Raw genomic sequence first — 23,925 nt, forward strand, 5'->3', positions numbered from 1 at the left:
AACAAAATACGAAAACAGCCTAATTAAATAGGCGAATGGAACTAGGCTCTCTAATCTAACAGAGGCAAAATAAAAAAGCCACAGCAACCAATACATGTACAAAAGTATCAACAACCTTCTGTAGAATATGTCTGAAATTTTGAAAAACAATACTTTAAACAGAAATTTATTTTATTTAAAAAATTATAGCAAATGTATGAAGAACACAAATTTCTATTAAGAACAGAAGTTTATTAAATGTTTTATAGTAAAATATCGAGACCACTCTATTACAATACACAGGTTTGATGTTCTAACAAGTAATACTGTACTTCAAGTTCATGATGAAACTGCAGGAACCTGCAAAGATATCTTCCTTCTCTTCCACAATAACTGCAAATCTGATATTCAGAAATGTTTAGGCATTGGGGGAAACCTGTCAAGTTTCCTGAGTATTCCACTAACCAATTCTTAAAATTATATATTACTTTAATGGAAAACATGAAAATTTTCTGGTGGAAACACCCATTTTAATATTTATTATCTTCGATAACTGAGAACCACAATCCCCAAAATGTATTATACCATAAGAAAGTCTTTGGGGTCATCATAAGGCTTTCCAGCACAAGATAAATTTCAAGGCAATTTACCAAGGACTGAATTTTCTTAAACCACCAAGCTAGTGATATGTGAAGATAAAAATAAATGTCAAGGTTAGCTGATTATTTTCCAAATAATAGGATCTAAAAAATATTGGGGAGAAATAAGGATGTGAGAATGAGTGGATACTAGATGATAATAGAGATGATTAGTAAAAGGTACTGAGACTAGTTAACATTAACTAGCATATAATATATTTTCATTCATTACTCAACATTCTCTTCATGTATATTATTATTTTAAGGTAGCATTACTAAAAACTTAATTGGTCCATTCATTTTTCAAGTCGGTTGCAAAGAAATTTCAATTCTGGATATCTAAAGATATAACTAGTAACATTTTCTATCATCTACCACTAAAACTATCTCACATTCTCAGCCATGGCTCTTGAATACATAGTTTCTTGATAAAATATCACTAAAATTGAACTGATGTTGAAAAAATACCTACCTACCAACTTAACCAATTCATATCCATTAGCTCACACAGAATTAAAACAATTCATATCATTTGGCTCTCACAGAAGCTGGATCTTTTTCCTTTTAAATAGTCTAATCAATCCTGCATAAAAGCAATTATTCAGAAAAGCACACCTAAGATTTGCACTCCTACTCATTTACAAGTATACTATATTGAGGTTTGGGCCTGAAATTGGTACTTCTAGCCCACACTTTGGTTCCCTACCTTTTCCAAACTGGACACTTTATTCTATGAATATGACCATCAACGAGAACATGAAAGTAAAGAAAATAAACTTTAATTCAGATCATGCTTTCAAAGGAATGGAAAAAATAAAATCATATATGATAACATAGAGTACTACAATCTTAGTAACCCAAACATGTAACTATCTCCGTTGCAGAATTAAGCAGCCAGGTCAAATACACTACGAACCATTTGATTAAAAATGCTTATCACCAATGCTTTAACAAGGAAACACTGATGAAAATAGTTTTAAAATATACAGTCTTGTAAAATTATATATTTTTTAACATTAAAACCTTGTTTCAGAAGTTCCCCGCTTTAGGTTGTTACTCAAAAACTCATCATGTTCAAAACTCAAGTTATTGTGAGATCTTGAGATCATAAGCAGCTTCTCCTTATTGGTAAAGTCTTTTTTGATTGCAGTTGGGGGCACAAGCAACCTCTCCATCGGGTCCTCTTTGTTCTCCAGTTTCATATACCCTTTGCTGTTGCTTCGATCCAACCGAGGCCAACTTGGATGTTTCCGTTGTTCTGCCTGAACAGTTAGGGTGGAGCGACCTCGGTCTAAGTCTAAGGATTTTGAATGTGATGAGAGCACATGCAAGGATGTGTTGGACCCAAACTGTCTTCTAGCGGCCCCAGGAGACAAGAGCTGGCCAGCCCCAGGTCCAAGGGCCACAGAGGACTTGTACTGACTAGACAATGACTCCCCAATGGAATTATTCCGAGGGAGCATCATGCTGACTGGCTGGAAGGACTCATTGGTGTTGGGCAAAGGGACCACAAGGGAATCCATAGACAGATTCCTCGACCGACTTTTGAGGTTCTCAGCATCCTCGGTGATGTTATCTATACTGGGCTCATCAATAACACAGTTATTGAGTTTGATCACAGGCAATGTAAAAGCACTGATGGATGACGACACAATGGACTTGGTTTCACATTTCTTAGGGCCACCGGTCTTATCATCAGTTGTCTTGGAAGGAGATGGATACAGGCCAAAGACAGAGACAGAGCTGTCAGAGAGCAAAGGTGGCATAAGATGCCCCAAACTCTTATTTTCATTTAGCGCAAGCTCATCCTCTTCGACAGAGCTGTCCATCCGAAAACTGCTCCTAAAACCCGAGAAAGAGGAAATGGTATTCGCTGCCAGTCTCGAAGCACAGGAGCTCCCATTCTGTTTGACTTCAGTGTAGATGCCATTCATATGCTTTTGCTCCTTGATTCTTAGCGTGTGGATGTCGATGACTGTGGAATAGATGTCCCTCATGTGTATGATTTTGGTTTCTTTGTCACGGTTCTCATGAAGAATGGCATTAGCACAAATGAAAATGAAAATGCCAATCCCCATGGTGAAGGGGCCAAGCATTTTCATCTTATCAGAATGTAAATGCTGCTCAAAGAAGCGAACCACCACGCCACTTTGGTTCCGAATGACCTGAGTTGCGTTTGTGGACAATGTGGTCTCAGCGTCAATAAAATGTTCTTTTTGGGGCCAATATCCAAGGACTGCCATTGCAATTCCAACAATGGAGATAAGCACTCCTAAAATGAGGAAGAAACCAGAGGGGGAATAAAGCCGGATTTTGCCTCGAACAACCACAACATCAGCCCTTGGCCGACGCCTGACTGGTTTCTTCTCTTGGGCAGCAGGTGAGGGGCTGAGGCTGACATGATGCTGTGATCGGGCAGAGTCTTGCCTTTTCAAGGCGGCCAGGCCGGTTATCACTCCACCAGTCGCTATCATAGCTCCGTCTTTTATTCTGAAAGGAAGGGAAAAAGATAATAATCTCACCATGTTTAGGGGTATGCTCATCAATTCAACCATTGTTTGTAAATTTTTGTTGCTTCATACAATGAAATGGGGCAGAAGAATAGCTTTTTAATTGGCATAATTTGGGTAGAAGTTTTATTACTGACTATAGTAAAATCCTGGAGATTTCCTTTTTTGGCTGAATTAGTGTTTTTATTATTAATGAAATGTAAGCTCAACGTATATATTACTTCAATAATTTTACTACTTATCATATATAATAGTTCCATGGTGATATCCTAAGTCTCTCTGTCACACACACGCACACACACTATCCTCATTATCTGTGTTATTTTACAGAAATGGAAAAATCCAGAATACTTAATAAAACAAACCCTAGACTTAAAAGAAGAATAAGCCCCACTCTTGTGAAAGTCACCAAAGAACACTTAAACTCCAACATTCAATTTCTCAATTCTCATCTTCCTTCTCTATTTCCATGGATATTACTGACCCCGCCTTTCTTGAAACTCTTGTCCAGGTTTTTATGATCCCAAGTCTTCTGGCTCTTCCCTGACCTCACTATTCCAATTTTGGATCATCTTCCCTCATTTAAAAGTAGACCACCATTCCCTAAGGGCCCTGTCCTTGGCCATCTTCTCTTTATACTCTCCCTTGGCATTCATATCTGCTCCTACACCTTCTACCATTTCCTCTATGCTAATGATTCCCAAGTCTCTATTTCAAACCATAGCCTGGATTTCAGTTCCACATTTCCAACTCCCCAGTGGGGAACACATACACATTCATGCACCACTAGCAAAGCTGAACTCACCTCCTACCAGCACTACTTAACTTTTTAATGGTGTCAGTTCTCAGGCTTGACTCCTCACAGTCATTTTTAACTTATCCCTTTCTTCTTCCTCTCATCTTCCAATCAGGTTGTAAATCCCAGAAATTCTCACTACACGCTCTCTCTCAATTCTACCCCTCCATTCCAAACTACTCTTCCCAGCCCAGAGCAGCTCTTACTAACTCTTGGTACTAGACCATTGTAATAACCTCTCAGCTGTTCTTCCAAACTCCAACTTCTCTTCCTCCACAATCAAGCTTACACACTGAAGGCAGATTAATTACCCTGAAACACAGCTCTGAAGTTGTTTAAAGAATGGAATAATTGATAAAATATTCTCCACCACCTACCCAGGTTTAATCTGGGATTTCACACCCATGGAATTTAGCTTTATCTCCAACTGTACCCTTTCATTTACATAAAACTAAAACCCAACTATACTCCATATTATACTGTTTCTGAGACTTTGTTAATAATGTTTCTCATTCATCTAGAATTTCTTCCTACTCCCCCCAAGTACACATATTGGCATCTAGCTGGTCATCAAAGCTCTTCTTTCCACTTTCTTTATAAAGCCTTCTCTGACCGACTCAGCAAATCCCACGTGAGCTCTCATTCCTCAGAGCATTTCAGCAAGTTTTCTATGGCACTCACTGTATAATGTCAGTTCTTCCATGTCTTGTGGTCAAACATCAAATTTAATTCACTTTTTTATCACCAGAAACATTCACTGTATGTAGTACTTACATATAGCCAGTATTCAAAACCTATATGCTAAAATGCTCAATAAGGGAGTAATTCTTCCCCTGAGATTTGCTGAGTGGCCATAATATTAGTATACTAAATTTCCTAGTTAAAAAAGCATAAAATTGAAGCCAAAACAAATAGCAACATTTTGTGAGTTGGTAAATATTTGTCATTATTTGCAATGACTAGTTCTCAAGCTGCCAAATCTGGCTGGTAGGATATGGAGGATATTTTAAGACCCACACGGTCTCTGGCGAATTTCTGAGAGGGTTTCTTCACAGCATCAAATCTTGTCTTGCAAAATCAAGCGATCCTTTTGAATTTCTATTTATGATTTCTGTTGTGTTTAAATAACAGTGTTGTGGATGGTATCTACAGTCTTAGCTAGTTGAACAAGCTGGTTAGTAAATCCAGCCTGTGTTGGAGTTATAACTAGGATTAAAATAGATTAATGTTCGAATACCAAACTATATTGTAACCCATAGCTCTAGTCTATTAAATTTATCAAAGTATACATATTACAGTTTAAAACTTCTCCCAAACCTTGGCTAAAACAAAACTTTGTGTCAGTTTATGTTTTCTTAAATCAAAACAGTTATAAATGTTTGAATAAAACGTTTAGATTAGATAGTGGCCATCTAACTCAGTTACTCCTATATGACAGGATAAGGATTTACTCTGAAATCCTTCAGAATAGAATGAAAACAAGGGCAAAAGGCTTTCATCTGGTTTAAAAATAACCATCATGAGTTATCATTCCATACAGATTCTTAATCCCCCCCCCCCCGCCCTTGTTAAAACATTTTCTGCAGGCTGTGCCATTCTCCATTTCTGAGGCTGACCAAGGAAAGGGGGCTGAGAAAGAAAAATATATGTATTCTGAAAGATAGATGGGAATAGTAAGGTGGAAAAGAGTGATGAGGGACTGAGTTCCTTTGTGAGCAAGCAAAGCAGGTTAGACCAGACATGAAGAAGTAGCAAGGGCAGTTTAAGAGGATGAACGTTTATTAAAAATGAAAGGAGAGAAGGTGCCTAGAGAAGTTTAGAAATAAAGGACTGAATTGGGGAAAATCAAAGCACACACAGCTTCTTCAGCCAGTCTACCCTGGCGGGTCTGGGCAGGGGCACCCCACTCCCAGGATTAGCAAACTCGGATGGAGGGGGCAGGGGACGAGGTGGAGAGCCCTTGTCCTCTTAATTCCACTGGAGACAACTCAACACTAAGTGAACCTCTATTGTGATTCCGGCCCAGCCCTGAGGGGAAAGCCAGGTGTGCAAACTCAGTCACCGCTTCAAAGAGCTAGTATATCTACCTAAAACAGAATGAGCTAACCCCTAGAACAGCGGTACTCAACCTGTGGGTTGTGACCCCTTTGGGGGTCAAACGACCCTTTCACAGGGGTCGCCTAAGACCATCGGAAAACACATATATAATTACATATTGTTTTTGTGATTAATCACTATGCTTTAATTGTATTCAATTTGTAACAATGAAATTGGGGGTCACCACAACATGAGGAACTGTATTAAAGGGTCGTGGCATTAGGAAGATTGAGAACCACTGCCCTAGAATGAGGGGAGCCTTTGCAACAGGCTTCAGGCAGACAAAAGCATTAACACTTAAAAATCAAGTGACTAGCCCTAACCAGTTTGGCTCAGTGGATAGAGCGTCGGCCTGCGGACTCAGGGGTCCCGGGTTCGATTCCGGTCAAAGGCATGTACCTTGGCTGCGGGCACATCCCCAGTGGGGAGTGTGCAGGAGGCAGCTGATCGATGTTTCTCTCTCATCGATGTTTCTAACTCTCTATTCCTCTCCCTTCCTCTCTGTAAAAAATCAATAAAATATATATTTAAAAAAATCAAGTGACTAGCATTTCAGGGAAGGTCAAGAGAAAGAATGGCTGGATACCAACCTCTGACCTGCCTTTAGCACACAGCTCAGCACTGAGGGAGGAAACCAGGTAAGGCTAGAAAGGAAAGGAGGGCCAGGTCTTGGAAATTAGCAAGTGGCGCACCTAAATGCTTCAATTTTACACTCACATGCAACGGGCTTGGAGTAAGACACAAGTACTGTTGCCCTTAACTGAAGAAAATTAATCTCAATTTGTAGATGAAAGCAGTCATCCAGGACTGGTTTTGGGAAATAGCCTGAGGATGCTAAGGACAGTTTTGTAACAAAAAGCCTAGTGAAACCATGCAACCTAGAGGGAGGAGATGCACAGACCACTGCTTCTTCAAACTACAACATCCACTTGGTCCATACTGTTCAGTATAAGCATAAAAGAGCCTAAATCTATCTTTTGGTTTATGCTGCAAAGCCACATCCCACACATTTATCACTTGGGGAGGGGGGAGTGTTTGAGGGCATAGGGACCAGGTTAACTACAGTCTCCTTATTGTAACAAGTCAGCATTCTCCTCAGTTTTGATAATAACAATAATAGTAATGCTAGCTAACATACAAACACACAACTTATGGCCAGGCACTGTTCTAAGCGCTTCAGGTATAAGCACCTGTTTAGTCTCACAATTCTGGAAGTGGATATCATTGTCATGATCTCTATTCTGCAGAGGAGAAAATTGAAGCTAAGTGAGTTTAGTAACATACCCAGGGTCACACAGCTCAGGGTTCGCTCCAGCGCCTGTGCTCTTAGAGAATTTGAAATGGGGACGGGCCTCCAAATTTGCTTTCCCTGTCAGTTTTGATTACTGTTTCCATCAGAACAGCAGATTTTAAAGAATGTTCTTTGGCCCTATCCGGTTTGGCTCAGTGGATAGAGCGTTGGCCTGCAGACTGAAAGGTCCCAGGTTCGATTCCAGTCAAGGGCATGTACCTTGGTTGCGGGCACATCCCCAGTGGGGGGTGTGCAGGAGGCAGCTGATCGATGTTTCTCTCTCATCGATGGTTCTAACTCTCTTTCCCTCTCCCTTCCTCTCTGTAAAAAAACCAATAAAATATATATTTTTAAAAAAAGAATGATCTTTGTCTTTAAAACTGTGACTATGGGCCAACCAACTGCCATTTCTCAAATCACACTGACCACATAGGAAAAGCCATGGGGTGGAGATGAGGACCATCCTTGGGCAAGCAGCGGGCCTCTCACACCTGTTTAGATGCCCTTCAGCACGTGAAGGTGCAGGCTCAAAATTGACCACCCACCCCCACCTCCACACTCCTCTTTGCTCTCCTCCATCCCTTACAGGGCGGGCCAAGACTTACAGTGAATTTCATTGTGTTAACTTGGGCAGAGTTTTTGCTTATCAGTCTTTGGATTCAAAGCTTCATCCAAACTTATGCAACTTGAAGCCCTGTGGCATTCACTAGAGACCTAGGTGGACATTTTAACTTGTGCAGATATTCATTCAAGTAATTAGTAAAAACTGGTGTCTGCAAATGCAATAGATATAGGGCTCAAAATGTTTTCTGGCCCAAAGAATATAATGATCAGCAACTATCTTTTTGAGGAGGTCATTTGACTAGTTATAAATAAACCTAACTAGATCAGCCGCATTTGGTTTCCAGATTTTCAATATTCTTATGATTTTATCAAAGGCCAAGTGAAAAGATAGATATGCATATATTCTTCTGTCGACAACCAAAAAAAAAATTAGTTTGAATTAACTCTTGGCTGCATATTAATCATCCTATTTTCCATGCCCAGTGTTCACAAAACAGCCACAATTTTGCTACCAAGATTACCAGCTTAAAATTTGCACAACAGCCCAGCCAGTGTGGCTCAGTGGTTGAATCCAACCTATGAACCAGGAGGTGACGGTTCAATTCTTGATCAGGGCACATGCCCGGGATTGCAGGCTTGGTGCCCAGTAGGGGATGTGCAGGAGGCAGCTGATCAGTGATTCTCTCTCATCATTAATGTTTCTATCTTCGTCTCACAAATCAATAAAAATGTTTAAAAAAATTTGCACAACTTCTTCACTTCAAATCAGGGTCCTGCAGGGCTGTCTCCAGGCCTTTACCATCCTACCCATTCATCACGGATCTCAGAACTTATCAGTAGGATTTCAATCTTGTTTGTTACCTTTCTCAGTGCAGATGTGAACTCCTGCACTCATTCAAGCACTCTATTACAGTCTACTCGCCTACCTTGGGCTCATCTTCTCTCCGGACCATGTTTATTCTACCCCTTTCAACCGAAAGCTCTCTCCTTGACAGAAGATTTCTGCCCTGTGTCACGTGTTAACCTACACCATTCTGTCTAATCATCAGGCTTGGTCTCTCCTATTCTTGCTCTGATAACAATTTTTAAAGCCTTATTGTTGTCGTCCTTTACACCCTTCTTACAAGCTTAAGGACATTCTGTAATTTGCTTTTCATGGCACTAATTTATACCGGTTTTTAGTATTCACACTCTCATGGGAGTTGATTCCTGAACATGTAGGTCTTCTGATCACACTGCAAGCCTACTATACATCAGATATGGTTCCAGATGCACTCACATGCTAATATCTGAGTTGATGATAAGTAAATAGGCTTGCATAGTTGAGAGACTTTTCAAATTTTTGAAGGAGACATTCCTTTTAACCAATTAAGGACCAGGAATGTTGTCTAAGTTCCAACAATGAATTAGCACAGTGGTTCTCAACCTTCCTAATGCCGCGACCCTTTAGTACAGTTCCTCATGTTGTGGTGACCCCCAACCATAAAATTATTTTCATTGCTACTTCATAACTGTAATTTTGCTACTGTTATGAATCGTAATGTAAATATCTGTTATGCAGGATGTATTTTCATTGTTACAAATTGAACGTAATTAAAGCATAGTGATTAATCACAAAAACAATATATAATTATATATGTGTTTTCCGATGGTCTTAGGCGACCCCAGTGAAAGGGTCGTTCGACCCCCAAAGGGGTCACGACCCACAGGTTGAGAACCACTGAATTAGCAGGAAGAACAGGATTGGTATTCATGATTTCAGGCGCCCAGTGCAATGTTCATTTTTGGTGAAATCTTTCTACTGTTTTTGTATGCTATCCCAATGCCTTGCAGAGTGCCTGGAATATAATAAATGCTCAGCAAGTTTACTGACTGTGCACTGGCTTAAATATCATTGAAATGCGCGAGACACTAGGGACACTGATTTCAAGGCGTCTGGAGTCCAATGGGAAAGCAAAGTGCACATTCATAATGAAATGAACTGATTGTATGATGGAGTCATGGGAACACTGAAGAATGTTCTTCCACATGATCTGGAGGTATCAGGGGAGGCTTCCAAGAAGCAGCAGTAGTTATCAAAGGCTTGGTACATCAGTAGCAGTTTGCCAGGCAGACAGACTCTCATTCATCCTTGTCCCTAATTCTTCCACTGGGGTCCTTGCCCCATGCTTTCTCTTTCTCTTTTCACCTAAAGTGTGCCAATTATTTTAAATATACTTAACAATGTCTTACTCACATGTTTGAATTTTTATTCTTATCTCAAAGCTTAAAAATTTGCCAGAATGTGAGGCTCTCTACCAAATGGAAGTAGAAATTAATCTATGCCTTTAGGACCAAACAAAAACATTATATAAAAATTCCCATGTGGTATTCATAAATGTGACAGATGGAAATACTTTCTGTTCAAGCCAGAACAGTTTTAGGACTTTCTTCCCAATAGAGACATTTTAAACTTTTAGAATAGGATTTCTAGTCTATCTATCTTTACCAGAGTTCAAAGAGAAAATGCCTATGGTGACCAATAGTTCAATCATATTGAAGTTTAAAAGATAAGATAGAACAGAAATCATTTTTTAATGTGTAGCATAATGGTTTTGCACATGGATACTGGAATCAGAGAAACAAGGGTTACAACCTTGCTTCATCATTTGATAGCCATGCAACCTTAGTCAAGTTGTCTTAAACTCCTTAGCTAAGTTCTTCCATCTGTAGGATGGCAAAACACTCTTTGATACACAGTGCATCCCAACTTCTTGGAGCCTCAGTTTCTTCATCTGTAAAATGGGGACAGTAACAGTACCTATAGGGTTGTTGTAAAGCAAAGGAAATAATGAATGCACATCACAGTTTAGTGTTTGGGAACTAAGGTCTACATTGGTGACATCAGCTATGTCTGATTTTAAGAACAAAATTAAAAATTAATATATATAAAATGCTTACAGTGTTGATTATACTAAGGTCTCAATAACTTAGCTAATATTATTAAACTCCTCATTGCTCACTATTAACTCTTTCATTGCTCAACTAAGCAAACCAAAACTATATTTTAATATATTAAATTAAATTTTAGTGATGGCTCACTGCATATGGAAAGGAAATTATGACTGAAAATTTGTCCTGGGATTTAGAGTCAAAAACTATCTGAATGGAGTCTGTGCATTTTAGTGGCAGAGCATGAATAATTTGATGTTTACAAAGAAGAGTTTACATAAGAGAGATACAGGTGGGGAATATATTGTAGAAAGAATAAAGCCTGCCTTTTTTTTAGTTTTTTTTAAGAAGAATTTTTATTTATTTTTTTTTAAATATATTTTATTGATTTTTTTACCGAGAGGAAGGGAAAGGGATAGAGAGTTAGAAACATCAATGAGAGAAACATTGATCAGCTGCCTCCTGCACACCCCCCACTGGGGATGTGCCCGCAACCAAGGTACATGCCCTTCACCGGAATCAAGCCTGGGACCCTTCAGTCCACAGGCCAATGCTCTATCCACTGAGCCAAACCGGTTAGGACCCTGCCTTTCTTTTTAATTCATTCTATTTCTTCATATTTAAAGACTTGTAACAAAAAATAATAGCAATAATAAAAGCAAGGTAGGAAAACCCAAACCAGTCCATCTGATGTTTTTACTCATCTTAATGATGCCATTGAACCAAGAATAATCTGATCGATTCTGCAAACACCATTCTGTTTCCATAGGGACATTTGGGCATAAAACAGTCTGAAAACAAAGAGGAATATGAGGGTTGGGGAGATGGGGACCAGAGAAGATGCCATAAGGGTGAAATAAAGGGAAAATGCACAAAATGGTAATTTTTTTGACAAAAAGTTTAAGCTGTGATTTTATGTGCACTTTGAAGGCCTTGCTGGTCTGTCTTGGAGAGAATGGTTGCTTAATATTCAGGATAGTACTACATTCACATGAAAGCTGGAATTAAAGGGAAGTATAGAATTTTTGATAATTAGCAGAATATAGTTAAGTCATTAAATATAAAATATCACTTATGGTCAAGTGCATCCTGAATGTGCAGAAAATGCCAGGAGTAGAGACTGCACTTGTATGTGCTCTTGGTTCCCGATGCCTTCCACACATGTCACCCTCACAAACCATAAAATATGGGCCCAGACCAATTATGAGCTGCGTAACAATGACATGGAACAATTGCTCTCCGGTGACTAAAATCTATGAAGTCCACAGAGCACAAAAGTCTCCAGGAGGCCAAATAACGGATCCATAATGAGCTATTAGAGAAAACCCTGCTGAGACCCAGTGGGAGACGTTTGCCACAGGAACCTAAGAAATTAGAAGCCTATTTCCCCCAACGTAGAAATATGCTTCCTGCCCTCGACCCCAATTCTTCAAATTTGGACAAGCTTTTACAATGATTGTCACCCTCTCTTTACACTGCACTTCCTGACAGGAAGTCAACTTGAAATTGGTATAAGGAAGCTACCCCTAAAGAAGTCACATATTTACTAAATGCAGGAAATTAGCCGAGCTATCCCTGGATAGAGAGCTGAAGCATTTAAAATCACAAATTGGACTTTTCATACAGATCCCTCCTCTGCTGAACATACACAGGAACTTCACTTAGAGGTATGATGACCATGTTTGTGGAGACAGCATTCGAAAGTGAGACTCTGGCCGGCACAGCTCAGTGGTTGAGCATCAACCTATGAACCAGGAGGTCGTGGTTCTATTCCCAGTCAGGGCACATTCCTGGGTTGCAGGCTCAATTCCCAGTGTAGGCCATGCAGGAAGCAGCCTACCAATGATTCTCTCCGATCATTGATGTTTCTTTCTCTTTCTCTCTCTCTCTCTCTCTCTCTCTCTCTCTCTCTCTCTCTCTCTCTCTCCCTCCCTCCCTCCCTCCCTCCCTTGCTCTCTGAAGTCAATAAAAAATATTTTTAAAAAGAAAGTGAGACTCTAATAGGTATTAACATTCTTTCCAGTGATTTTAAATGCCCAGAAAATCCAAACATACTGTTGACAGTCATATAGGAGAAGGGGGAAAGATGGAGGGCAGTAGTAAGTTTCAATTCCTGCTGCTCTACTTTCTATCAAACATCTTGTATAAGTCTATTAGTTTTGCCCAGAAAATCCAAACATACTATTGACAGTCATATAGGGGAAGGGGGAATGATGGAGGGCAGTAGTAAGTTTCAATTCCTGCTGCTCTACTTTCTATCAAACATCTTGTATAAGTCTATCAGTTTTGCATGTTACCCAGCTGTGCCAACACTGTTAAGGATGCAAAAGACATTTCTTCTCTACTGCAAGTAAGGAATCATCTCTCACCAGAGCAAAAACACCATTTAAATTAGTAATGAGCTGTGTTATGTTTTAATCCATAGTAACATACATCAAATTTATCGTAAAGTTTTCCAAAGATGGTAGCTCAAAGCTACCATTAGAATTTTTTAAAACCTTAGGAAAACATTAGAAAATAGTTCAAACTACATCATTTCCACTGGAGCATTTTACTTTTTATTTTTTCTGTAAGTAAAACTGAGAAGTACACATTTTTTAAATCTTGTTAGTAATTCTATTGGGATCATGCCAAATTTGTACATAAACACATAAGAACTGACATTGTTACACCACTGCAGCATTTTATCTAAAAATTTTATTTTATGTCAGTTTTTAAAAACAAGATCTTTCTCATTTCTTACTTTTTGTTTCCTGGGTATTTTCTCACTGGGTTTCTACTGTGCTTTCTTTCACTATCATTTCTATCTTTAAGTGGCTGTTTGAATGTAGGAGGGCTACTGATTTTTGTGCATTAATTTTGTACTAAGTTAATTTACTGAACTTGATCAATGTTTTTAAAAAATTTTTTCAGATCATTCTCTTAGGTGTTCTAGAAATACAATTATATCATCCAGAGATAATACTATTCTCTTCCCCAATTTTAAATCTGCAATTGCTATTTTTCAATCCAGGTGATAGATGTTGAACAAAGGTGAACAAGTAAGCAACCCAGACATCCCTGCCTCTCTCCTAGTATAACTGGCGTGCCTACTGTTTCACCACTGAAGAAGGACCAATCAATGCTGCTGTATTTAGGGTTGTTACCTAGAATCCCAGGAGACAAAATTAATTGATTCAGAGCTGCTCCTGGAGAGGAAGACCAGGAAAGGAAAGGAAGGAGCAGGTGAAGGGCAAAGGTGGGGGATAAAGTGGAGGAAGAAAAGGAGAAACATGTACCGGGGGAGAAAGTAAGGGATTACTATTGCAAACATTAACTATCCGAAATGACGACTAACTCCTACATATTTTCTGTAAGGTCCTTACTTCTTTCCATCTCTTTTTTTAAGAAGCATTTATATAAGGACAGGAATTATCTCCTGGGATTGCTGGGACTACTGAATCATCTACCAAATCCTGACTCTAAAGATGTAACCTGAAAAGGAAGAATTGAGAATAGTAAACTGCATAAGTTATCAGAAGTATAAAAAAGACAGGGAAGAATGCTTAGCAGTAAACAACGGTTTCAAGGGAGGCCTAACCTAACAACAGAGGAAAACACCATGTCTCCAAAACACCATATGCAGGTGACCACTTTTCACTAGGGGAGGGTATTTTGGGGTCATGCCTGAGATATTTTTAGCTCCAAATACCTGTTATGCTTTATTATGGTTTGCTTCACTGGTTATTTCCTGTGAGAGATCGCAACCCCAAAGAAAAATGGACCAAAGACGTTAATAGCCAATTCACAGAAGAAAAATACAACTGTCCAGTTAACAAATGAAAAGAGTAACTCAATAGTATGCAAAGAAATGCAAATTAAAGCAATTTCAAAAGTGAAAATATAGCTTCACTTCCTAATTGACAAAAACAACAAAAAAATGGGATTGATTATGCCCATTACTAGGGAGGTATAAGGAAATAAACTCTAATAAGCTGTCAATGAGAGGATGAAATGGTACTTTTTAAAAGTTAATTTGGGAATGACTTTTGCAAGTTTAAATGCCCATCCCCCTCCATTTCACTTCTGTGAACCAGCCTTTCAAAAGACTTGTAGACGTAGACACGCATACATAAAAGTACACATTTCACGCTGCAGTCATAGCAACAACTTGGAACTAGCTTAAGTGCACATCAATGGAAAGTTGGTTCAATCAGTTATGCTGCATCTATACAATGGAATAAGACATAGATATTTAAAAGGATTAATGTACGACAATAAGGAAAAATGTTCACATCATATTTTGTAGCTTTTAGAAGAGAAATAAAGAGTAAGGTCCTGCTTATGGCAAACATACAGAACATGTGTTTGAATACATACTGGAGGGATATGGGAGGCAACATCCTTATTAACAGAGCTTACGCTTAAAGGGTGACATTGCGGGTGATAGGTAACAACACTCACTTTATATGTAACCTCACTATTCACCTTTTTGCAAGGAGCATGCACTGCTTTTATTTCATTTCCATTCTGGAACTCTAATTAAATACAGGGCAGAGAAAAGGATGCTAAAGTTTTGAAAATTAGTGTAAAAGGGAGACCAACTTGATACACATTTGGGTAATTAGATGGGCTGGCTCATTTAAAAAAACACAAGAAAATAGCAAATGGCTAAAATCACTAACTAGACTAAATCATAAATTCAGGAAAGAGACTTACTTAGACCATAATTTTCAAGCTATTAGGAAACAATTCTGCCTACCTGAGCAACACCTGCATCTATTGGGTGCAAGGTAACATACAGAAAGAATTAAGAATTGGTATCTGAAAAAAAAAAAAAAGCCCGGCCAGTGTTGCTCAGTGGTTGAGCATCAACCTATGAACCAGGAGGTCACGGTTTGATTCCAGGTCAGGGCACATATCCGGGTTGTAGGCTTGATCCCCAGTGTGGGGTGTGCAGGAGACAGCCGATCAATGATTCTCTCTCCTCACTGAAGTTTCTCTCTCTCTCTCCCTTTCCCTTCCTCTCTGAAATCAATAAAAATGTATTTTTTTATTTTCTTTATTGATTAAGGTCTTACATATGTGTCCTTATCCCCCCAGTACCCCCACTCATGCCCTCACCCCCCTAGTGTCTGTGTCCATTGGTTATGCTTATATGCATGCATACAAGTCCTTTGGTTGATCTCTCTCCCTTCCCTCTGAGGTTTGACGGTCTGATCCATGCTTCTTTGTCTCTGGATCTGTTTTTGTTCATCAGTTTATGTTATTCATTATTCTTTTTAAAAAAGAATTGGTATCTGCCTTTAAGAAATTTCTAGACTTTGCTCAAGGATAATGCTCTGCGTTGTAAAGCAAATCCTTTATCAGGATTGATATGCTTCATCTGTCCTGGGTGACCCTGACTTATTCAAACAGCTCCCTCTGTCCTTCAGAAGGGGGATGGCCTTCTTCCCCCAAAGCTCAACCTCACTGAAGTCCTCCAGTTACTCTCACCTTACAATTTTGATTCACTTATGGAAAGGAGCTTCTTTCTAAGAATGCCCTGTAGCTTCAGAATTATTTTTGCAGCCATAAAGGCTGGACAGAGATCTTTAGCTCCAGGGAAGATGAGGCACAAGTATAGCATAAATACGCTCGCATGAATTCAGATTGGTTGGGGGTTTAGACCCAAGAAACATAACTTTCTATCTACAATCCCAAGGCAGAAACTGAATTCAGTGGTGAAATTTCTAAGTCTTTTGTTTTTTAATCTTTATTGTTGAAAGTATTACATATGTCCCCTTATTTTCCTCATTGACCCCTTCTAGCCAGGCTTCACTCCCCACCCCAGGCCTTCACCACCCTATTATCTGTGTCTATGGGTTATGCATATATGCATACAAGTCCTTTGGTTGATCTCTTCACACCCACTCACCCACCCTTGCCTTCCCTCTCTGGATTTATTTTGTTAATCAGTTTATTTTGTTCATTACATTCCACATTGAGTGAAATCAAATGATACTTGTCTTTCTCTGACTGGCTTATTTCACTTAACATAATACTCTCCAGGTCCCTCCATGTGTCTCAAAGGGTAAAAGATCCCTTTTTTTACTGCTGTATAGTATTCCGTGGTGTAAATGTACCACAGCTTTTTTATCCATTCATCTATTAATGGGCACATGGGCTGTTTCCAGCTCTTAGCTATTGCAATTGTGCTGCTATACACATAAGGGTGCATACATTCTTTCTGATTGCTGTTTTGGGTTTCTTAGGATATATTCCAGAAGTGGGATCACTGGGTCAAATGGCAGTTCCATATTTAATGTTTTGAGGAAATCTCTAAGTCTTCATTGATGGAGCCACTGGTCACTATCATAGCCTCCCCCACCCAGCCCTGCCTGCTCAACCCATGATCTCGGATAGTAATTCCTTCTCATTAAATAGTTGAGGGCTATGTTCTGTTTAAAAGGTCATTTTAGGTTTTGTTCAGACTTCAGTAAAATAAAGTTGACTAAACTAAAGTCTACAGGCTTACTGAGATCAAAGTAAACATTAGTTAAATGGTGACTTTTTAATAATGGTGAATACCAGAAAGAAAGAAAAAAGTTTTATCTTGAATCTTTTCCAAGAGAACTGTCAAGAGGTCAAATTATTTATCTGGAGACTTTGGGGGAAGGTATAAAAAATTGAGAAGAAAAAATACACAATCAGAATGAGAAAGGAACTAGCATTTGCTGATTTCTGATATTTTTAAGGAACTTAATATATATTATCATGTTTAATCTTCAGTAAAATTGTGTAAAGGAGAGAAAAAAACTACCATTTCATTGAGACTCAGAGAGGGTAAGTAATTTGCTCAATGCCATGAGCCAAGAAGTAGAAGAACAATGTTTCAAAAGCACGTGATTTCTCCTTCAATCATACTGCATGTTAACAGAAATAGGATTGGGGGCAGGATACATAATTGGAAATGTTGAGAGAAAACAAGCAGATGAGGGTGAGAGTGAAGAGTTCATAGTTATGATTTTAGAATGCAGTAAGAAAAAATGTTATTTAAATAAGAACAAAGTATGTCATTTAAAGAAAGAAATCAAATGCATCTCTGAATTGCATAGCATAGCGCCATGCCCTCAGTAACTTTGTTGGTTAGAACAAAATGAGTTCAACTTCTAACCTTTATAAGAACCCATTTCTATAAAAATTATCAAGTCTGTATGTGGGAAATAATCAAATTCCCCCCGCCCCCCAAAAAAACACCATATACACCAAAACTATATCACCCAATGCATAGGTAAAATAAAGATCAAATATTCCTAAAAGCAGGTAACACTGGCAACAGTATAAATCTATTTAGTTTCCTAAATATCTTATTACTTTAAGGCACAATTTTTGGTATTTTATCTCTTCATTGCTACCGATTTGACCATCTGTCTCCAAAACTAAGAGAAGGATATTAAAACATGTCTCCTATCACTCTAAAAACTGATTGATATTTTAAAACCCAGTCAGCAGACTGATGAGCCTCAGAGGGGAGGTGAGGGTGGGGGAAGAAAAGCACACCTGTAATACTTTCAACAATAAAGATAAATTTAAAAACAAAAACAAAGAGCCCAGTCAGTTTAATGATTTCATTTTCCTCCCTAAAGTATCAGATGAGAAGTATAAGCTTAGGAGATATCAGCAAAAGCTTTTATAATTGTAAGCAATCTATACTAATAAAAGGGTAATATGTTAATTAGACTGGATAGACTGGACATCTTCCAGACGTCATTCCGAACATCCTTCCTGACAAAGCCGGGGGCATGGGCGGCCTACAAACTGCCCGCGGCCCCTCGCCCAGGCCGGCCCCACCCCCCCAGCGGGGATCCGATCACCCAATGGCGAACAGGGAACCGGGGATGGGTGGCGGCGGGGGACAGGGCCAGCTGCGGGCAGCTGGGGAAGATGGCCCTGATCGCAGGCCAGGCCTAGGGACAGTACCCGCACATGAATTTCGTGTGCCGGGCCTCTAGTGTTTATATGAAAGTTTTCTATGTCTTTCCAAAGGGTAATTTGGCAACATGTATATTTTTCTTTCAATTATATTAACAAAATGATTAGACCAATTAATTATGGTACATTCAAATAAAGGAATACTATGTGGTCATTTTGAAATGTAGACAAAATGTCTGACAGGAAAAAAATGTTCAATAAGTAAGTTAATTGAATATAAGAAAAACATAATAGGGCAAGCAATTTCATTTAAAAAATATTTGTATATACACAAACAGAGCTGGAGAACAAATACAAAAATGTACACAGCTGTCCAAAGTCTAATACTGACTGAGCTACACAAATAGCCCTGTTGTAATTAAAGGCTCAGAGAAAAAAATATATACATAAAAAAAAATCCTGATAAGCCATTTGGAAAAGAGCTCACTCTATGGTCCAGCTAAATATAATTTTTCTTTGCTCATCTATTAATAAACATCTCAAGTAGAAGATCACTTAAAAATCTGGAATTTCATTTCATTAGGCTAATATGCCTTTATTTCCAAAAGTCAAATGACTTTGTTGTTTCATTAAGAGCAATTTAAGAGCTACAACTATGAATTTATAGCTCAAATAAGTCAACATGATAAAACTCCTTGTGAAAAATTGCAGGCACACTAATTTTATCTCCCACTGATATAGCTGAAATAACTCTTTTTTAATGATTTCAAAAAAGGCCAACTGAATAACTAGCTATCTACTAGGAGTATCATAAAAACACTCATAAATTTCTTAAATAGTTGGTTATAAGGTCCAAATGTCTCTGCTACAAGGAAACCATCCCTTTACCCTTGTAAGGTAGCTGGCATTGTGTTTATTGTTTTACATTCACTAAGACCAAAGACAGCCTTCACAAGTACTGGGCAGGCAACTCCCTGGGCTTTCTCTCTATAAGGTCTTCTGGCATGAGATAGTTCCAATGCATAGGAATTCATAATCCGTAACAATCAAAACATTTTGGCAGATACATAACAGGAAACACTAGTATTGCAATATCATAAAGGGAGAGAAACAGGGTCAATCAACAGTTCAAAAGCAACGTGAGAAAAGAAGCAAAACCAGTACCTGAAAAGAAATGGCCCAGGAAGACTTGGGGCAGGGGAGGTAGGAGCACCAGAAGAGTTCATTCAGATAGAGTAGTGCCACTCAAATGTGGCAACACTGGTATAACCTGTGGGGTTGTCAGAAATCCAAATTCACGGACCAAATGCCGCCTACTGAATCAGAAATCAGAGGATGGCCTGGCTGGTGTGGCTCAGTGGTTGAGTGTCGACCTATAAGCCAGGAGGTCACAGTTTGATTCCCTCATCATTGATGTTTCTATCTCTCCCTCTCCCTTCCTCTCTGAAATCGATAAAAATTAAAAATAAAAATAAAGAATGTAGTATGTTTTTTAAAAAATCAGAAGATGGGCCTACCCTTCTGTTTGAGCAAGCCCTCCAGGAGATTCTGAGGCCTGCTCATGTTTGAGGGCCACTGAGATGGAGGAATTTCCTCAATAGGCCCAGCCTCTGCTCAGATGAAACAGGGGGGAGGGGAGGGTTGAATTGCAGACCACATTTCTTCTAAAACAGGACTCTTTTTCTGGGGTGGAAAGAAGGTGGGGGAGGGAATGCTATTATTAGAGAAATATGGCTGGAGACAAGAGCGCCCAACAGTGCCAGGAGGATTAGGGAGACTCCTCCTTGCTTCCCCTGGGGTCACACCTAGAAGACTCTAAAAACCATTAGGACCTATTTTTGCCTAAATTGCTTTGACTACAATCTGACCTGGTTCCTATCAACCTGGAAGGATCTGTGAACCATAAGCAGGACTGTGTGTTTTGCAGCTTCACATGGAGCAAAGGAATGCACAGAAACAAGGCTGCACACTCAAAAATAAATGAACGTGGCTCCAGAAAATGAAAGGTAGAATTCCAACTGTCTTTGTTCTTTAGCAGTTTATTAATCACAAAGTTCCCATCTGGATGGAAAAGAATAACTGACCACTGTTACACATAAGTCATCCAAGTCAGTATGCTATCTGTGTAGCACACTGAGACATTTCCACTGCACAAGGTTATGAAGTTATGCAGCCCTACTTTTTTCTAGACAGGCTTCATTCCAAATGTTTCATTTTCTTAAGGGACTCTACATGCAACAAGGTGAAATAAGCTTCAAGGTATCATTATTAATAAAGTTTGTAAGCAATGTAAGTCAGAACAATCCCTAATATTTACCTAGTTCTTGTAAGGTTTTCATTCACTAACTTAGTCCTCCTGGCAATCCTAATAGGACCAGCAGTGGCCATTAGGGCTGTTCACCAACATTCCAGTTCTCCTTCCAAGCCATAGGCCCATTATTGCACTGTATTTTCCTGACCCTCTGAAGTAGAGATGTGTGTCCCTTCTAGGTGAAAATCTGTAAGAGGCAGTGTGCAATTTGCTATCATCCCTTCCCCTTGCCATGATGACCAATAACCTTCCAGAGAGTAAAAAGCCAATCATCCCAGGTTCTCGTACAAGGATGAGGTGGAAGAGCTATTGGTCAATCCACAATGGACATGAGTGAATGAAATACATTTCATTATTTCAAATTATTGAGATTTGGGGCTTGTTACAGCACATAACCTATTCTGACTGATACAGGTAGGTGCTATTATTATTCCAGTGTTCTATATAAAGAAACTGAGAGTTGGAGAGTCTAAAAAATACCTTAGAAACACATAGAAGGGTAGTGTCACCGAGTAAATGAATTTTTGTTTAATGCCTGATCCTTTGGCTTCCCGAGCTAAAGGAAATTAATTAGCTGATTCCTCAAAGAGTCCCTCTTGTGATTCCAGTTCATACTTGGCCAAACTGAGATGTGATAATATCACATGACCAAAAATTCCTGAGACTGCCTTCATCTAAAGAGATTAACATGTTGTCCACTGTGACTCAGCTGTTATGTGACCAAAGGAAGGATCCAAACCTAGATCTTCCTGACACTAAAGCTTGGGATTTTTATCACAAAACTACATTACTTTCATGGCAAAGCACACCCAAAAAGACTAAAAATTCTGGTCCTTAATAGCTATCATCTTGAGGTCATAATTTAAGTTATGGCTTCAGGTTTTTATTTATAAAGTGAAAATACTTATCCTCCTTTACTCATAGGTTGCTATGAACTAGGTTCAGTTTAAAGGGTTTGCAAACTACACATTAATAGAATTACAACTAGTAAATAGTAAAATTTCAGCTCTGGGACACTCCTGGTTTATAAATGGCTCTAAAAAAGGGGGAAGTAATACTTTGTATTCACCGCTTTTAGAAGAAAAGCTTTTTACTTTCATTATTAGGGATGAAAATATTTCTAAAATGTAATACTTTATTGCAGGCTCCTCAAACAATATTAAACACAATTTAATTTTGTCCTGATGACTCAGAGTGGTTTTGCCTTGTTTTGATTGGAATATCAACTAGGACATGGTCTTGTGCGATATACTCTGGACACGTTGTGAAAAGCCAAGGTCTTTTCTTAAGAAACTTAAGGTCAAGAATGGGAAATGACTTTTTAAAAGCATAATCGTGATTAGTGCTGTCACACAAGTAAAGGTCCACAAAGGTCTGGAGGAGGGCAAGAAGACTCGGAAGACGGCCGACGCTGCCATTGGGAGCAGTGGGTTACTGCAGCAACTTTGCCTGCCCAGCTCTTGTGTGGGGCTTTGGCCTTAGAAATGAGAGAGCCAAGTGAATAGGTTTATTGATACTTTGTGCAAATTAAGAGCAAGTAAAGTTGAAATGGACTGAAGACTTTGGGTGTACATATTCTTTGGTTTTTATGACATCTATTTAACTTTTTTTTTTTTTTTTACTTTTTCAATGTGTGTCTACTTCCTGGTTTTGCTGGGTTCTTAATACATCTGTCCATTTCCAATGAGTGTAACATTATATATTAGACCAGCCTTTATGTTAGAGAGCTTTTTTAGATATGTTGTAGCATGAATTAAAGAAAACCGTATCTTCTAGATTTTACACTCCATATACATGTTCATAAAGAATCCTTCCCGCTAGTTCAGGGTTTACCAGTATGTTTAAATTTCATCACCCGAAAGATTCTTTCTAAATGTACCCATACAATGCCAAGTCCACTGAACCTGAGTAGACAAGACTGTTAATGATACTTTCAAACTTTTAAAAAGTACCATCCATCGGTGCTCAAATTTTCATTTGGTTTATCTGAACTCCAACTGTCATAATGACTCAACACCAAAAATAAGTGTTTAAATAATACTCATATCAGGCTTTCATTGACTCACTCAATTCATGTATGCATTTTTATCTACCCAATAAATATTTACTGAGCATTTGCTATGCCTAAAGCACCTTGCTGGTGGCCAGGGGTAAAATGATGAACAATTTAGATTTAATCTTCACCTCCTTGAATCTTTACACATCAGATGCAATTGGGTTTTTGTTTGTTTTGTTTTGTTTTTACATACTGGCACAACTTCAGACACCCTCCAAGAATTGTTTTGTTCGGGGCAGGGAAGGAGGCATCGAATGAATGACACTTAAATAGAGAAAAGGAGATCTCATAAACAGGGGAAGGGTGGGAGATTTATCATAATTTAGTCAACTGTGAATGTCCGCTCAAAATTTAAGGATGTGTCATGTTATGGAGACTTTGATTCTCTTTTTTCTAACTACTGACATGTAGTTCTCTTTCAATTATAAAGGGCTGGTTTCTTCACCAAGGAACGATACACTTCATTAATAATGAAGCTTGCTGTCGGCCAGTCAAGCCCACAGCAGTGAAGAGAGCATACTAAACAATTTGTCTCTTCAGGTTCCAATTTTCTCTGCTGGTGTCTACAGGGTGCATGGGGAATTGCAGGTGGGAGCGGTTCCCTTACTCTCTTCTGCTCGTCCTCTCACCTTGGCACCTTATCATACACTCTGTAGGAGAAGAAAAATCCTTCTCCTTTGGGCCAAACTCAGTTCTTTCCATCAATCATGGTCTGTAACTCCCGACACTCCTCCCCCGCCCCTCTACCTCCTGCTTCCTTAGAGGTTAAATTGTCAAGTCCTTCCATGCCAATGAGTTCTCTTCTGGATGGAGTGATAGTGGATAGATGATCTACAAAACAATAAAATCTTTTATACTG

The 23,925-nt window shown here is 38.9% G+C and overlaps 1 protein-coding gene across 1 annotated transcript in view; it reads right to left on the minus strand.

Annotated features, from left to right (window-relative positions):
• Nucleotides 1-214: 214 nt before the first annotated feature.
• TMEM200A (transmembrane protein 200A) overlaps nt 215-23,925 on the minus strand; it is a 62,852-nt gene continuing 39,141 nt past the window's right edge. The window contains exon 2 of the mRNA XM_006095045.3: nt 215-3,107. Within this exon, the coding sequence (XP_006095107.1) occupies nt 1,634-3,091 (1,458 nt within the window). The 5' untranslated portion in view covers nt 3,092-3,107 and the 3' untranslated portion in view covers nt 215-1,633. The remainder of the gene's footprint in view (nt 3,108-23,925) is intronic.

The sequence above is a fragment of the Myotis lucifugus genome, unplaced genomic scaffold (genome assembly GCF_000147115.1).
Source record: "Myotis lucifugus unplaced genomic scaffold, Myoluc2.0 scaffold_150, whole genome shotgun sequence".
Classification (NCBI taxonomy): domain Eukaryota; kingdom Metazoa; phylum Chordata; class Mammalia; order Chiroptera; family Vespertilionidae; genus Myotis; species Myotis lucifugus.